Source organism: Pituophis catenifer, unplaced genomic scaffold, assembly GCF_029215685.1.
Source record: "Pituophis catenifer annectens isolate HBS135680 unplaced genomic scaffold, rPitCat1.0.hap2 SCAF_1, whole genome shotgun sequence".
NCBI lineage: Eukaryota > Metazoa > Chordata > Lepidosauria > Squamata > Colubridae > Pituophis > Pituophis catenifer.
Window position 1 is genome coordinate 165,960,868 of NW_027256881.1, and position 18,933 is coordinate 165,979,800.

General features: G+C 37.2%; 1 protein-coding gene across 1 annotated transcript in view; it reads right to left on the minus strand.

Moving 5' to 3' along the window:
- AGAP1 (ArfGAP with GTPase domain, ankyrin repeat and PH domain 1) overlaps positions 1–18,933 on the minus strand; it is a 1,179,374-nt gene that overhangs the window by 348,830 nt on the left and 811,611 nt on the right. Inside the window, 1 exon segment of the mRNA XM_070933411.1 lies at positions 14,562–14,723. Within this exon segment, the coding sequence (XP_070789512.1) occupies positions 14,562–14,723 (162 nt within the window).

The following is an 18,933-nucleotide window of genomic DNA, read 5'->3' on the forward strand; positions in this document are numbered from 1 at the left end:
TTTTGACTCGTGCAGTATACAGGTCCTCAATGGAAGGAAGGTTGGTAGTAATTTTTTTTTTTTTTTTTTTTAATTTGATTTATATGCCGCCCTTCTCCGGAGACTCAGGGCGGCTTACAATGTGCTCAGCAATAGCCTTCATCCTTTGGTATATTTATACAAAGTCAGCTTATTGCCCCCACAAACTGGGTCCTCATTTAACCTACCTTAGAAAGGATGGAAGGCTGAGTCAACCTTGAGCCTTGGAGAGATTCGAACCAGCAGTAAATTGCAGGCAGCTGTGTTAATAACAGGGTGCTTTAAACCACTGTAGTACCAGTGTTTTTGTTTTTTCTGCAGTTCTAATCATCCTCTGAAGTCTGTGTCTGTCTTGTTGGGTTGCAGAACCAAACCAGACAGTTATAGAGGTGCAGATGACAGACTCAATAATTCCTCTGTAGAACTGTATCAGCAGCTCCTTGGACAGTTTGAGCTTTCTGAGTTGATGCAGAAAGGACATTCTTTGTTGTGTTTTTCTGATGACATTTTTGATGTTGGGTGTCCATTTTAGGTCGTGAGATATGGTAGAACCTAGAAATTTTAAGGTCTCTACTGTTGATACTGTATTGTCTAGTATTGTAAGTGGTGGTAGTATGGGAGGGTTTCTCCTAAAGTCCACCACCATTTCTACGGTTTTGAGTGTGTTCAGTTCCAGATTGTTCTGGTCACACCAGGAGGCTAGTTGTTTAACCTCCCATCTGTATGTGGATTCATCATTGTCTTGATTGAGACCAATCACTGTTGTGTCATCTGTGAACTTCAGTAGTTTAACAGATGGATTGTTTCAGATGCAGTCATTGGTATATAGAGAGAAGTGGAGAGAGCACACAGCCTTGGGAGGCCCCTGTGCTAATTGTACAGATATCTGATGTGATTCTGCTTAGCTTCACCTGCTGCTTCCTGTCTGTTAGGAAGCTTATGATCTATTTACAAGTGTGTTCAGGTACCGCTAGTTGGTTTAGCTTAGTTAGAAGAATGTCTGGAATGATGGGGTTGAATGCTGAACTAAAGTCTACCAAGAGGACCCTTGTGTAGGTCTTTGGAGTGTTGTAGTGCAGAGCCATATTAACAGCATCATCTGTTGATCTATTTGCTCAGTATGCAAATTGCAGGGGGTCTAACAGCAGATCCATGATGGTTTTCAAGTGGGACAGCACTAGCCTTTCAAAGGTTTTCATAATTACAGATGTTAGAGCAACTGGTCTGTAGTCATTCAGTTCCTTGATGGTGGGCTTCTTCGGCACTGAGATGATAGTAGAGCATTTGAAGCAAGAAGGAACATAGCACATCTGGGTGCTATGGGTGAAGATGTGGACCAATTGGTCAGCACAAACTTTTAAGCAAGAAGGAGTTATCTTGTCTGGGCCTGGAGCTTTTCTTGGTTTTTGTCTGTGAAATAGGTCTTGCATTTCCTTTTCTGTGATCACTAGGGGTTGTGAACCCAATGGGATGGGGTCAGTTGTAGGAGGTTTGGCTGTTGTTGGTGTGTCTGAGATGGGGTCAGTTGTAGGAGACTTGGCTGTTGTTAGTGTTTCTAAAATAGGGGTTGTGGAGATAGGTGGCTGTAGTTTCCTTTCAAACCTGCAGTAAAACACATTCAGGTCATCTGCCAATTGTTGATTTCCTTCAGCTTGGGAAGGAGGTTTGCCATAACCAGTGATATTTTTAAGAGTTTTCCACAAGTTTGCTGGTTCATTTGTTGAGAACTAATTCTTTAGCTTTTCAGAGCTAAAGCTTTTAGCTTCTTTTTGCTGCTCTGATCTCCCTTGTTAATACATTTCTGGCCTGATTGTACAGCATTTTATCACCTTTTCTGTAGGCTTCCTCTTTGGAACGACGTAGCCGCTTAAGTTTAGCTGTGAACCAAGGTTTGTTGTTACTGTATATTCGCAAGTTCCTGATTGGTACACATAGGTCTTCACATAAGCTGACATATGATGTTACAGTATCTGTGAGTTCATCTAAGTCTGCAGAGGTACTTTCAAAAACATTCCAATCAGTGCAGTCAAGGCAGGCCTGTAGTTTTAACTTTGCCTCCTCCGTCCAGATCTTCACTGATTTAATTGTTGGTTTTGTGGTTTTAAGTCTTTGCCTGTAAGCAGGTACAAGGTGAATCATGCAATGATCAGAGTGTCCCACAGCTGCTCGTGGTAAGGACCGATAAGCATCTTTTAGTGTTGTGTAGCAATGGTCTAAAGTATTCTTGCCTCTAGTGGGACAATTGACATGCTGAAAGTATTTTGGTAGCTCTTTCCTTAAGTTTGCTTTGTTTAGATCTCCCAAAATAATGGCCAGTGAATCAGGGTATTTGGCTTCAGCCTCCATAATCTGGTCAGCTAGAGTTCCTAATGCCTTGTTTACACAGGCTTGTGGGGGGAACATAAACAGCAATTAGTAGAAATGAGGAGAACTCGCATGGACAGTAAAATGGTTTACAGTTGATAAGTAAAGACTCTTAAGTTTTCATCACAGAATTTATATATTATTATATCCTGAGACCAGCTGTTGTTGATATATAAGCATAAGCCTCCTCCCTTCTTTTTACCTGATTTCTTTTTACCTTTTTACATAAGAAGTACAGATGGAGGGAAAATCTAATATGCCATCCATAACTATTCTCCTAGCCAACTAAATGCAATTCATACGTGTGTGTGTGTAATTTTTCAATCCAATTATTACTGAATAAAAGTTAGCTAAAACTTTAAATTGTATATTCTATCAACATTTCTGAAATATTATTTCCATTATTATGGAAATATCTTATGAAATATTATAGGAATATGTTATACAATATTAAACATTATATCATTTGATTTAAATTAGGTAGAAACAAAGAAAGGTTCAAAAATTGACTAGGAGTTTAGTTACTTTAAATGACTAATATGTCCATTTTTTTTACCTGAAGCCCTCTCCAAAGTAGTTTGGCTATTAAGCAAAATCTAAAGGAAGTTAATCAATTCCAACTAAAAAGCACTTATCCTGGAATGACTATGCGTAAGACACTTCAAGCTGCTGGCTGGCTGCCAAAACCAGACAACCGCTATCAATGTTTCTGACTATCACAAGAGCACAAGGGGCCATGCATAATTGACTAGAAGATGGGCTAAAACTGTACCCAATCAGTATGTGATCAAAAACCCGTGGAATATTCAGCACCACTTGATTACACGGAGGCACATCCTTTCACTCTCCTCATGAAATCTCTTCAAGGTCCAGAGTACTGTAATAAGATCATTACTGTCAAGCGATACGAATCACAGGGAATGAGTCTTGGGATAGAAAGTCATACTTCACAAGCTTCTCTGGCCTTTTTTATTTTATTTTACTGTATACTGAGGCAGCAAGATGATAAGGTGACAGATAATGATCACATCATTGTGTGGCAACTAAAAAAGTATTTTAAGGGGGAAAAACCACAAATTGGTTAAAAAACACCCTTCAATCTCATTTTACTTTATTAATAAGAAAATTGAATAGATTTAAATTGTGCTCACAATATCAATTGATTTCTTGAAATTAATCTGATAAAATTGTTGTTACAATATGTATATTTGCAAAAAAAAATAATTTTCTACTCACAAAAGTTTAATTATTCTGAGAATGGAAAAGAGAGTAGTGAACAGAAGACATTGTTGAAGCTATTTCATTTCCATAATATATATAGTGCATTTAACTCACTGATCAGACATTATGCTAAATATGTAGTGCAAAAGGTGGAAGGATGGAAAGAATAGACTAATAAACCCTATTAGTAAACCTGGCTATCCCAAACAGGATAGAAAGTGCTGCTGTTGATTTCAATGTGACAAACAAGCAATTTAAAAGAACAATTATTCATCACTAATAATATAATGATTTTGCCTGAGGCAAAATGATTGGGGGCATGAAATAAATATCAAAACAGTTTTTTACAAAATATTTTTGCTCTCTAGTATCAAAATTATAGATGCTTCTTCTCCATTAAGTTCTTCCCCCAATAAAAAGTTCTGTTTTTAAAGTCCTACAACAAACAACAATACTTTTCAGATACTTTACAATATTTCTGCTCTAAAGTGGAAAAATCTAGTTCTCCAGAAATTCAAATTCTGAACAGTTTAATTGAAAAGGTTACAAGCCAGTCAAGCAAAACCATTTTATGTGATTTATATTGGCTGCCTGTACTCAGAATGCAATGATTTTTCTGATATTTTACCGCAAGTTTACCACAAACAACTAGTACACTGAATTTTTTTGAGAATTAAACCAGAGCAATATTTACCAAAAATAAATGAGATATCAACAAGAAAACTTTATAATATGCTTAAAAGATTTTTTGTAAGAACTACCATGAGAATCATTATTTCAATCTTTGCAAATATACCTCTGTCTTTTTTTCATTATTCCTACCAGCAAGTTCCTAGTACACACTATCTTTAGTAGTTACCTATAGATACACCTTTGTGCTGAAAGATTCCTGATAATGCAGACTGTGCAACACAAATCAATTTATCTTCCAAGAATCTACTTTCTTCTTGAGTACAAGGAATCTCTTCCTTCCAATGGGAAGGAATCCATAACTTGGAACCTCTCCTGACCTGAAATTAATAGAGTTGAAAGAGCAGAAGAAAGCTCTCAGTTTATTTAGTGGGTTAAAATAACAGATGCATTTTTCCTCCCTTGTCTTTTGTTCTTCAGCATCAATATAATAGTCTTTCATTAGCAAACCTTTTATGCCAGCTATTTGGTAACAAGTGACTCTGAAGATTTCCTAAGGTGAGTTCATATTAAATTGTATTATTTTCTATTCTACTGTTCCCAGAATGAAAAATCAGTATATGGTATGCTGCAAATAAATCAAAGGTGCAGTGTACTTCAAAAATGATGATATATTCCGGTTTAGCTTCCGTCGCCGCTAGGCGGTCTTTTGGGACCGCCACCCCTGCCGCCCGTAAAGAGCCGCCTTTACAGCTGAAAGGCAGCTCGAAAAACTCCGTTTCCTTAAGGAAATGTGAGATAGAGCTGGCGAGAGCAGGTAGAGCCCTTTGCGAAGTCCCCAGAGTTCTTTTTTTACTCTTTGGGAGGAAGCAGGATGAGGCTCCCTATTCAGCTCGCCGCTGCTCCGGGCTTCGGGAGAACTCTGCACTTTGCAGAGCCAGGCGATGGGACCAACCCAATCAACAAAAACTAACAGATTGTCTGAACAAGCAGGATGAAATCCGGATCTGGGACTCTAAATTGCAAGTATTTCTAACAACCCTATGACTGATTTTAAAAGTGAAGAAAGAGTGAAAGGGGGAAAAAAAAAAGAAAGTTTAAAATGGCGACTGGCTGAGGCTTGAGAAGAAAGCTGAAAGCGAAAGTCCTTTCGTTTGAATAGTTTAATACGTTACAAAGTATCTGAAACAATAGCGCTGGCTAGAAGTGAAGGGAAAAATTCTTATTTCATGCTTCTTCCTTCTTAGAGACTTGATATTGATATTGTCTGGAGAGAAGTCTTTTTCTTTAAAAACAAAATCTGTTTGTGTGGCAGGATGGCGTTAAAACTGACAAAGCCAGACAACCAAGCTGTGCAGGGGGGGGGGGCTCCCTCATTTACAAATCACATAAACAAGTTTTGAGCTTGCAGATGCAGAAGAATGGCTTTAAAGACCTAAAGGAATTTGTTTTGGAGGAGATGGCAAGACATGATGAGATTGTGAACCAGAATCTTGAAAAATTTAGACAGGAAATTAAAGAGTTGGTACAACAAAAGTATGATAACCTGAAACGATATATTGTAACAGCTTTGAAAAGCTTTTCAGAAATAATTATAAAGATGGATAAAGATATCAACTTAGAAATAGAGTCTAAAATGAAGGAAGCTGATTATAAGATTCATAATCTGGATAATAAAATATAAAGAATTGAAAATGACCTGACAATGATTCAAGAAAATAGCTCAGAAGTAGAGTCTAAAATAAAGGAAGCTGATCACAAGACTTACAATGCAGATAATATAAAACAAAGGATTGAAAATGAAGTCACAATGATGCAATTTAGATCCATGGAACTTGCGGTCAGAATCAGGGGAATACAGGAAAATAACAGAGAAGACTTGAGAAAGATGTCTGCTGAAGTTCTGGCTGTGATTTTAAAGGTTAGTCCTGAAGAGGTATCCTGTAAGATTGATAAGGCCTACAGAGCAAATTCTTGGGTGGTAAAGCAAAGGCAGTTGCCTAGAGATGTGGTGATTTACTTTACTGATAAAGGAATAAGAAAGGATATTGTGCAAAAGTCTTTTAACTCCACTCTAGAAATGAATGGAAGGAAGATTTGGATATATAAAGAGCTGCCGTCCAAGATGTTAAAAGATAGAAAGGACTTTGGATTTTTGGTGACTGAGCTGAAGAAACAAAACATCCCATTTAGGTGGGATGCTCCAGTTGGTATAATATTGAGATATCAAGGAGAAAGATATCAACTAAATACTGTTGAAAAAGCGGAAGAATTTTACTACAAGGTTTTTAAAATGGACCTAACATCTCCACGTATGTCATCAGTGTTAGGAACACAGGAGGGGGATAAAGAAAAGCAAAATGAACAAGAGATTGAAACTCAGGCTAAGCAGATGGAGATGGAGATAATGGAAAAACAACAAGTTATAGAGGGCTTTTTGGATGAGCCGCTTCTGGATTCTCCTCCAGAGGCTATAGCTGGATCACCTATAAATATAAGAGAGGCGGCTTTGGATTTCGATTTGATGTCTTATCAAGTTACAGACCAGCATGTAATTCAATCAGCTGCTATACAAGTTCAAGAAAGGCAACCAGGATGGAGATCTAAACCACAACAAGTTAAGAAAAGAAGAAGCAGGTTCTACAAAACTAAAAAATTTTAAACTAAACAAAAAAAAATTTTTTTTCTTTTTCTTTAGCCAACAGACTAATGCCAGTTACTTAAGAGATGATTAAATATAATAACCGGGATTTATAGAAGGCTGATACATGAAAATATAACTGAGGCAAATTACAGACTTATACTATTTTGAGTAGAATAACAGATCTCTGCAGTGCTGGTGTTTTTGGGATGTGGAAGATGGCCTTTGATTGAGCGGATTGGAACTTTCTATTTTGGACTCTTTGGAAAATGGATTACATATATGTTGTTATAAGGCAAGAGAACTATGGAATTGGGGCATGCAGAAGATCTGGTTGTTACCCTAACGTGGTGGTTGGAATTAATAATCTAGACAAAAGACATTACAGAAGATACTATATGGAATATAAATATAAAGTCACTCGGGTGGTTTTTTATATACAGAAACACTTATTATTGATGGGGGCAGATGGTAATTGAAGATACTGAATATGCTGTTGGAAGTAGAACTTGATGTTACCCTAACATGGGCGATGGAATTAATAATCTAGTTGAAAGACATTACAGAAGATACTATATGGATTACAAACTTAAAGTCATTTGAGGATTTTATTTATATATGGAAATATCTTTTAGTGGTGTGGGCAGAAGAACAAAGATATTAAAAATATTATGTATGGTAGACCTGTAGGAAAGTGGGTGGAGATAGGTTAGGTTACTGATTGTTTAGTTTAGGAAAAGGGATGTTATGTTCAGATATTAATATACGTAAAAGATTTGAATTAAGAGATATATGTATGGGGGTGGAGGAAATGGGTAGATTATGACTTGAATAAATGCCAAATTAGGATTTATTATATAATTTTACAGCTGAATGTTGCTCTGAAATGTATAGTATAGGGGGGATATAATAATAATGTTAGAAAGAAATGGTTAGCATATGGGGGGTGGTGTAAAAGGATGGTAAAGTATTATATAATGTGATATCAATTTGGATTTTATTTTGGAGAAGCCATGGGGGGAGGGGAGGGGGAGGGGGGTTAGGGAGGAGGGGGGGGAAAAGGGGGAAAATCTGTATTTGAAAAACTTTTTCAATAAAAAAAATGATGATATAAACAAAAACTATATTAACTCATGAAACCATTTTATAGTTGGCCTTTTAAATGAGAGTTTTTAAATGAGAATTCTTTATTGGCCAAGTGTGATTGGACACACAAGGAATTTGTTTCCGATGCATATGTTCTCCGTCTACAAACAAACATACAGTGTACATACAAACATAAGCTCTCAGTGTGCATACAAATAATAAAGTTATAAATCATAAGATATAAACAACAAAGTGATAAATCATGAGATACCAATAGAAGAAGGCAATAGGAAAGAGGAGAAGGATAATAGCAATACAGCCTTACTTTATCAGTAAATATTTTTAGGCATATGTGGGAATTAGGTGTTTAGCAGAATGATGGCATGGGGGAAAAACTATCTTTGTGTCTAATAGTTTTGGTATACAATGTCCTATAGTGGCGTCCTGAGGGGAGGAGTTGAAACAGTTTATATGGGGGGGGGGGTCTGTAGATATTTTCACAGCCCTCTTTCTGGGTTGTGCAGTATACAGGTCCTCAATGGAAGGCAGGATGATTGCCAATTGTTTTTTTCTGCAGTCCTAACTGTCTGTTGAAGTCTGTACCTGTCCTGTTTCATTATTATACCAAATCAGACAGTTATAGAAGTACAAATGACAGACTCAATAATTCCTCTGTTGAACTGTATCAGCAGCTCCTTGGGCAATCTGAGCTTTCTGAGTTGACCCAGGAGGAACTGGGTACTGTTTTAAGACTCTTCACATTTAACAAATGAGTTGGAAAAGATGTTTTGGTCTTTTGCAAGGTGTCAGCATGTCCACTCATGTTTATGAGATTTTTAAAATAGCATGGAAAACACACCCACCCACTTCTAATATCTGGCTGCTTTAACAGACAACAGAATAATAAGTGTAACAGCTGCAATGCAATAACATATTCATTTCTTTGTTTCATTGATTAATTTCTAAGCCACTACAGTTAGACAACTCTCAAAGATAAAGATAACATTACAGGATACCAAAGTATAGCACATTATAGATAGTCACATTAAAAATAAATGATTAAATGGACATGTTAGTGACTTATAATAAGTTTAGATACAAAATAAAAGATAAAAACAGGAAGTCTAGAAAAGAACTATAGTTTCTAAAATAAAAGTGAAACTAAGCAAGATTAGCTCAGAGAAAGCAAGATTACACCTAATTGATTTAAGTATTGACAAGCTACTTTTCTGAAGAGTACAAGATAAAAATCAAACAAATAAAATAATAAGATATTTCAGCCAAATTCCAAGCATCTGTTTTTTACAGTGACAATATTCATGTTTCTTTTAAACCTTTCTGCAGTAAGCCCCATTAAACTATTTTCAATTCCACTACTAGCATGACTGAAATGTCTTTAATAAAGAGTACTATGACAGCCATTATAAGAGAGCCTTTCTCTGGAGGTTCTGGTTGACGTCACAGTGATACAGACACAGAGGAATGGGTCTCCACGTTTCCTGTGCTGAATTCTTCATATTTGTGGGCTCTGGAGGGAGCCTAAGCTGCCCTGCAGGGGCGGTGAAGCAAAGAGGGGAATCCTGTCAGGATGGGGAGAGTCTCAGCTCTCCTGTCCGGCCTGGGGTCTTTTTTCCCTCTCAGCCATGGCAAGAAGAAGAAGCAGTTTAAAGATGGCTGCTACAAAGCTGGGACAACCGAAGAATAACAGCTAAAACTGGTGCAGGAGAGAAGAAGATGAGCCGTGGTGAAATTGGGGGAGAGGATTTTTCTTTGTTTTAAATTACTGCAAGAAATAATTTAGAACTATTTGCCCAGAACTATGTGTTAAAGCGGTGCCTAAGTTTTTTGGGGCGTGCTGAAAAAATACCTAACCGGAAATGAAAGGTGCAGGATAACAGATTTTGAAATAAACAGAAAAGTAACTCCTAAACTGGGAAGAAGTGGTACTGGGAAGGAATTTTTAAATATTGGAATTATCTATATACAAAACTTACTCTGTTTTTATATTTGTTGTATAATCCAAACGACAATGGACTAGTAAACTGAAATTTAAGTGGAGAATGCCACCTGCTGACAAAAAGGGAAACTACAAGGAAGTAATTCAATTAAAGAGACATTTGAACATTTTGAGGATTGAATTTGCAAAGAGGACATAAGGGGCTTTTGATAACCTCTGGGTGTATTCGAATAGAACTGAGTGTTAACTTATGAAATATAAAGAATTGGGACTAGTCTACTCCTTGAAGGGGAGCTTAAAGAATAAATAAATAGTTCTTGGACTGTTGGAAGAAAATCAACTTTCTTTTAAAAACAAAATAAGACATTTAAGAAGGAGAAATGAGTGGAATTGTCCAGGAGATGGATTTACTCTTTTAAAATACAAAAGACATCATGGACAAAGGATTTAAGGACATTATGAAAATAATGGGAAATACTATACAAAGGATGATGGCTACAGACTGAGACATCCAGGAAAGGGAGGAGTCAAAAGAAGAAAAGAAGAAGGAAGAAGACAGAGAGGAGATTACAATGAAAATAATAGTGATTGATGAATTAAACCAGGGGGAAAACATACAAAGAGAGTTGGAAGATATGTTTGAAATGAAGGCAGGAGCTTCAGTAGAAATTTTAGAAAATAAGCAGTGGAAGAGGGTAGAGGTGGGAGGAATACTTAGATTGGACTTCCAAGAAATCGATATAGATGGAGACTTAAGAGAGGAATGGGGGAGGCAAGTAAAAAAAAAAAGCATAGCAATTGAAGTATTGAAGCGGACAAGAGACAATGGGTAGATGATCTTTTTCTTTATTGTTGTTCTGACTTGCTTTTCCTTTTTCCTCTCTTTCTTTTAAAGCATAGCAATTAAAGTATAACGCGGGCAAGAGATGATGGATGGATGATTCCCTTCTTCTGTCGCTGCTTTGAGTTGTCTTTCCCTCACCTGTTGTTACCTAGGCTTACTGAGTCATTACAATACACAATTAGTCCCAAAAAACCTATTTTATTGTAACAGCTGAGAATTATGTTCATTCCCAGCTGAGTCCCAATTAGTTGCAAAACAAGTCAGTCGGAAGAAGTCCTTCAGGATAATCACCAACCTTTATCTTCTTTGACACCCTGCCAAAGGCCTTATTTGGCAAAGCCCCACGAAGTTCAGAAATAAACAAGAGATGCCAACTGGAAACATAGTTAGCAACGTTGCTTTCCTGCAAAAGGCCCAAGTGCCCTTGTTTCTTTTTTAAAACTTATGGGAGGGGGCAGTCATCTCCTGGCCTTACTCTCGAGTCTGCTGTCTGACTCTGGGGGCTCCGGAGTCCATGCATCACTCCCAGATGGCCTGGGAGTGATGGGATCTCACCTGGATTTGCATATAGGGCCACCAGTCCAGCTCTATTCCCTGGATTTTTAATTCCTGATTTGTTTTTAGATTCCCTTGTTCTTTTAGTATGTCTTTATATCTTGACATTTTATCTAAATCCAATACATTCGGCTATATTAATGCTTCCATTGTTGATAACCCAGTGGTGAAATCCAATTTTTTTTACTACCGGTTCTGTGGTCGTGGCTTGGTGGGCATGGTGTGGCTTGGTGGGCATGGCTTGGTGGGTGTGGCAGGGGAAGGATACTGCAAAATCTCCATTCCCACCCCACTCTGGGGCCAGCCAGAGGTTGTATTTGCTGGTTCTCCAAACTACTCCAAATTTCCACTACTGGTTCTCCAAACTACTCAAAATTTCCACTATTGGTTCTCCAAACTGCTCAAAATTTCCGCTACCAGTTCTCCAGAACCTGTCAGAACCTGCTGGATTTCACCCCTGTGATAACCAGACCGATATTTTGCTATAATTGGTTCTGTTTGGTTTTTTCCCATATTGCTAACAGAGCATTTCTGATTCGATGTCTTTGGAAATAGTTATGTGTTTTACTTTTTCCGTCCCATGCGTGCCATCTCAATTGTAGATCATGTCCTTCTATTGCCAAAATCCTTTTGTTCCTTAAGTTTATCCATGTGAGAGCTGTGGCTTGATAATACAGCTCCCAGTCTGGTAGCCCTAATCCTCCTTTGTTTCTACTATCCTGTAACATTTTTAGTTTGATTCACGGTTTTTTCCCCTAGCCAAATAAATTATGTTATTCGTTTATTTAAGTCTTCAAAGAATTTATTTCCTAGTTTTAACGAGATTAAGATTAAAATTTTATTTAGAAATAAAATTTTTGGTAAAATATTCATTTTGATTATGGCTATTCTTCCAGTTAATGAGATTAGTAATTTTTTTCCATTTGTCCAGATCTATCTTTATTTGCTGTATTGCTTTGTTATAGTTGATTCTTTGATTGATGAGCATCTTGCTGTTAACCAGATTCCCAAGTATTTGACTTTTTTTGTTATCTGCATGCCCATGTTTCCCTTCAGTTCATTATTCTGCTTATTTGTAAGATTTTTTATTATTAGCTTGGTCTTATCCTTATTTATTTTAAGTCCAGCCACTGTACTGATTTCTTTTATTTTCTTGACTAATATGGGTCCTGTTTCCAATGGTTCTTCCAAAATGAAAACCAAATTGTCTGCAAATGCTTGCATTTTATATTGTTCCTTTTTTATTTTTAAGACCTTTTATTTCTTGGTCTTGTCTAATCTGTCCAAGTAGCACTTCTAGGGTTAAGATGAATAATAGAGGTGAGGTCCTACCCCCTTGTTTATATTGAATTTGTCTGTTGTCTCTCCATTTATTATCACCTTTCCCATTTGATTAGAACATATTGTTTGCACCATCTTTTCAAATTTCTTCCCAACGTTTATAATTTTAGCTGTAATGTCATAAACTGCAAACTCAAATTGTCGAATGCTTTTTGTGCATCTAAAAAAAAATCAATGCTAATTGTTTTCCGGAATGTGCTTCATAGAACACCACCAGGCAGTGGTGCCATTCAGTAGGTTCTGACAGGTATTGGAGAACCAGTAGAAGAAATTTTGAGTAGTTCGGAGAACTGGCAAATACCACCTCTGGCTGGCCCCAGAGTGGGGTGGGAATGGGGATTTTGCAGTATCCTTCCCCTGCCATGGCCACCAAGCCACACCACACCACGCCCACCAAACCACACCCACAGAACCGGTAGTAAACAAAAAAAATGAATTCCACCACTGACTCCAGGACATTCATGATAGTTCTCATATTGTTTTTCAGCTGTCTTTTCGGTAAAAAACCATTCTGGTCCAGATGTATAAATTCATTTAAGAATCTTTTTAATCTTTCTGAGATTACGGAGGTGAATATACAGCAAAATATAAAATATAGGTGAAACAACACAAAATATGCTACAGGATAAACTCAAAAACTGGAATTAGATCTACAGAAAGAACTCCCAAAAAATAAAAGAAAAGAAAAAAGGGACTTAATAAAATACAGACTAAATCTAACGGAACAAGAAGAAATGGCACAAAAAGTTAAAATGGCAAAGCAAAATTTTTTTGAGTGTGCAAATAAGCCAGGGAGATGGTTAGCTTACAAAGCTAAAAAAGGAAAAAGAGAAGAAAATAATACACCAATTACAGGATGAGAAGGGAATCCTTCATCATCAGAATGAAGATAAAAAGAATATAACTCAGGAATTCTTTAGGAACCTATATAGCCAAGAAAATATATCAGAGGATATCACTAAACAATATTTAGAAAAAGCTGGTCTAACCAAAATAACAGATACAATGAGAACGATATTAAATGAAAGAATAACAATAGTGGAAATAACTGAGGCAGTTAAGAATAAAAAAAAAAAAAAAAAAACTCCTAGCCCAGACAGACTCCCTTCAGAATTAGACAAAATCATACAAGAACTGTTAGAACCTGTATTGCTGGAAGTATATAATGATGCACTATCAGAGGCCAAACTACCTAAATCTTGGTCAGAAGCATACATCACACTAATACCAAAAGAAGACACAAACCATCAACAGATAAAAAAATACAGGTCAGTATCACTATTAAATGTTGACTATAAAATACTGATTCTCACATTCTAATAGGCACCAGTACTGATTCATTTGTCCAATCCTGAAAAGGCATTTATTTGTTTCTTCCAAATGCAATTTAAAATATTAATTCATTGTAATCTCTGTGTTGCCTCAAATGCACTTCCTATTGCACCAAATGAAAAATATCAACTATAGAAAAATTTGCAAAAAAAAATCTATTTCCAGTTACAAAATTCACATAGCCTACATATTGTAAAGGAAAAGGTGATGTAGCAAAAAAAATAATATTTGGCATAAAATCACAAAAATTCAAGATGAAGTTCCATCCTTCTATCAGTTGTACTAAATAATTTATTTTCACTTAATTCATGAGAATAAAGTAGACATGGAAGTAGTTTTAATTCTTAAAGATTATAGATGAAAGCATCCACTTCCATTTAGAAGTTGGCTTGTTTCTTAAAAAAAATACAGGGAGGACAATATTTGTTGTTGTTGTTGCCCCAGGATGTAATGGCAGGCAAGTAGCATGATAAAAATCAAGCCCAATTCAAATGTAAGTAAAAATTCCTCCATCACTTAATGTGTTAAGTTAGCATAAAGAGTGAGCTTCAATGATAACATAAAATAGATACCTTCAGCAGTTCCTGAGATACCTTCAGCTTTAACATTGCTAGTGCTTTTCTTCCTTCGATGCTTTTTTCTGTTTGCATGAAGGGAAGGAGGTGGCTCCAGTTTAGGACTCGTATTGCTAGATATACTTGGACTGGAACACAAAGAATCTCCCAAACCAGTATCTGTAATTGGAGACAAGAAACCATGGGGAAACATGAAGTATGAGATATCCTCACCTGCCTAGTAGTAAACAGCAAGTGCTGTGCTTAATGAAGATTAAATTATGAATAATTAAATGCTCATAGAAATATTAATGCTTTTAAATAAAAAAGAAAAAATAAAGAACAATAAAAAAGAGGAGGAAAACAATGCAACAATACATGTTTATGTGTTTCTTTGTGTAACCCAACTGAAGACTGTCCCGCAGAAAAAAGGAGATGACAATTTGCAGCTTTGGACTAGGAGCCAAAGCAGATCAACTCCCTTTGATCTCTCTGGATTAATTACTGTGTTTCTTCAAAAAGATAACCCACCTTGAAAAAAAGCCCTATCACGTTTTTGAGCGCATGCAATCAAATTAAGTCCCACTGATTAAAATTAGCCCTAATTAAGACCCTGCCCACCCTGGAGTGCAGGGGGTGGGGCAAGGCACACAGGTAAAAAATAAGCTAGGGTGGAGATGGGGGTGGAGCTACCCTACTTACCAGGCACCCTAACACCTGCCTCGCCTTCTTCTGTGGTTGCTTCTTCTGGGGCCGCTTGCCGCTACTCGCACATATTGCCCCAGCCTCCATTTCAACTTCAGATGCCTTCCGGAATGGAGGCCGGGGCGATGCATGTGAGTGGTGGCAAGCAGCTGCAGAAGAAGTGGGCCAGCAGTGGGCTCCTGCTGGGCAGGGCTGTCAGTGCCACCACTGCGAAGTGAGTCAATAATTAGAATCCTCCAAAAAGAAGGCCTAGCCGTTTTATCGGGGGTCAAAAGAAAATAAGACCCGGCCTTCTTTTTGGAGAAACATGGTATGTGAGATTGCCCAAGCTGTTTCTCCTTATGGTGGTTCATTTTCCTAAAATTGTAACTTAAATTACAATTTAAGCCGTGGCCAGGGGAGCTTTCTATCAGGTTCGCCTGATTCGCCAGTTGCGACCCTTTCTAGATCGGGACTCCTTACGCACAGTCACTCATGCCCTCATCACTTCCCGTCTGGACTACTCTCTACATGGGGCTCCCCTTGAGGTGCACGCGGAGGCTCCAACTGGTCCAGAATGCAGCTGCGCGGGTGATATTGGGAGCGACATGGCGCTCACATGTAACACCTCTCCTACGCGAGCTGCACTGGCCTGGTGGTCTTCCGAGTGCGCTTCAAGGTGTTGGTTCTTATCTTTAAAGTGATCCATGGTTTAGGACCTGGGTAGTTACGAGACCACCTTCTGCAACCAATAACCTCCCACCAACCAGCACGCTCCCACAGGGTGGGCCTCCTCAAGGTGCCATCACTAAAGCAATGTCGACTGGTGGTTCCCAGAGAAAGAACCTTTTCTGTGGGGGCACCTACCCTTTGGAACAGGTTACCCCCAGGGATATGAATGATCCCAGATCTTCGTACTTTCCGTCGTGCACTTAAGACCTTTCTATTTCACCAAGCCGGGCTGGCATAAATCTCTTCTAATTGTTCTAAATCTTTATGCTGCAAATTCTTAACCGATGAACCAAATTGGCTTAATCATCTTATATTCACATTTTATATGTATGTTATTTTAACTGTTCACCGCCCTGAGTCCTTCGGGAGAAAGGCGGTATAGAAATTGAATAAATAAATAAATAAATAATAAATAAATAAATTACTTAATTTAAAGTGTAACTCAAATTATACTTGCCATAAGTATATACTGGTTAGATTACATGAGAAAAAAGTGAAGACTCTGGAGGTAAGCCAAGCCACTAAAACTCCAGATATACCCATACTTCCTACCCCAGGAAGGAAACTTGCAGACACCTGAAGAAAAAACTTTGCCAAATGTACCAGTGACAAGAAAGAAAGTAGCTCAGATTTCCCGAAAGGAAAAAAGGTGTGTGTTGGTGATTGGAGATTCACCACTTAAAGGAACAGAGTCAACAATTTGTAGACCAGACAAATTCTTTTTTTTTTTTATTGCAAAAGTTTTACAATTACATTTTCACCCCTTTCCCCCCCCCCCTCAACCCACCCCAACCTTCCCAACCTCCCTAACCCTCCCCTCCCCCCGGACTTCCACACAGTATACTCATATCAAATGAAAAAAAAAACCCTTTATATAAAACTTATATAAAACTTGAACCCCTCCCTCCCCCTTAATTTTCTTTTTTATCTTCATTACATTAACATATTTCTATCTTAATATATCATTTTCAAATAAAAGCTATTTGATACTTCCTAGTTTGGTATTTGTTCTGAACATAATCTATCCACTTTCTCCATTCCCATTCATAAGTCTCTTGTGAACAGTCTTTTAGATATGCTGAAATCTTTGCCATCTCTGCAAAACTGGCCATCTTCATAGTCCATTCCTCGATAGTGGGCAAAGCTTCATTTTTCCAGTATTTACCTATCAATAGTCTTGCTGCTGTTATCATATACAATATCAACTTTGTTTCACCCAATGTAAAACCCTTAACTATACCCAGTAACAACAATTGTGGAGAAAAATGAATTTTTTTCTTTAACACATTCTGCATAACCCACCAAATTTTTATCCAAAAAGCCTTAACTTTCCTACAAGTCCACCAAACATGATAATATGTAGCATCTAAACAGTCACATCTCCAACATTTTGGCTGAGCATTAGGGTACATACACGACAATTTTTTGGGATCTAAATGCCATCTATAAAACATTTTATAAAAATTTTCCCTCAAATTTTGCGACTGTGTAAATTTTACATTCTGAACCCAAATTTTTTCCCATGTTTCCAACATCACTGGTTCTTCAAAATTTTGTGCCCACTTAATCATACAATCTTTGACTAATTCAGTTTCTGAATCCCTTTCTAGCAAAACATTATAAAGCCTTTTAATATGCATTGGACCTTTCTCTTTTATATGTCTAACCAATTCTTCCTCATGTAACATAATACCAGTTTTTTGATCCTCTTTCCATCTCAATTGCAATTGATTATATTGTAACCAAGTTAAATTTATCCCTTCATCCAACAGTGTCTGTAATGTTTTCAGCTGCCATCTGCCCGCATCTGTAAAAAGAACCTCTTTGTATAAAAACCCCCCGAGTGACATTATATTTGTATTCCATAAAGTATGACCAAGATCCAGCCATAGCGGTAATTTATAATCCCATTTGAGTCGGTGCTTCTTCCAAACTCTCATCAAAGAATCTCTTAGTATATGGCTTTTAAATACTTTATCCACTTTGTTATCATAAAATAAGTAAGCATGCCATCCAAATTCCAGATCAAAACTTTCTATGTTCAATATTCCAGTCTTTTTCCTTCCAAACCAATCACTTGTTAAAGTCAAAGCTGCTGCATCATAATATAACTGTAGGTTTGGAAGTTTAAGACCTCCCCTTTCTGGAACATCTTGCATAATTTTCAATTTCACTCTCGGTTTTTTCTCGTTCCAGACAAACTTATTCACTCCAGTTTGCCACACTTTCAGTTGTTTATCACTTTTAAGCACCGGAATCATTTGAAACAAAAAAAGAAATCTCGGCAAAATGTTCATCTTAACTGCTGCTATTCTTCCAAGTAGAGATAGCTGCAGTTTTTTCCAAGTCTCCATATCTTTTTGCAACTCTCGCCACAACACCTCGTAATTATTTTGAAACAATTTCGTGTTTGCTTCTGCAACCTGAACTCCTAGATATTTTACCTTTGGTACAGTCTCAAAACCTGCCCTCCTTTCAAGCTCGTGTTTACGATCTTGTGTCATATTTTTAACTAACATCTTAGTTTTTTTTTGATTCAGCCTAAAGCCTGACACTTTACCATAGTCTTGTATAATGTCCTTCATCAGGATTATTGATTCCATTGGCTGTGTTAGGGTAACAACCAGATCATCTGCAAATGCCTTTATTCTGTAATCCTCTTGCCTTATCATTATACCTTTCAAGATATTAGAGTCCCGTATTGTATTTAACAAGACTTCTAGTGATAAAATAAATAAAAGTGGGGACAGCGGACATCCCTGTCTTGTTCCTTTTTCAATTTTAAACTCTGTTGTCAAACTTCCATTAATAATAATCTGTGCCTTTTGCTCTTGATAAATTGCTGAAATCGCCTGTATAAATTGATCCCCAAAGTCCATCTTTTTTAAAGTCTTTAGTAGAAAATTCCAATCCACTCTATCAAAGGCCTTCTCTGCATCCAAGAAAACCAGCACTGCAGGGATCTGTTTATTTT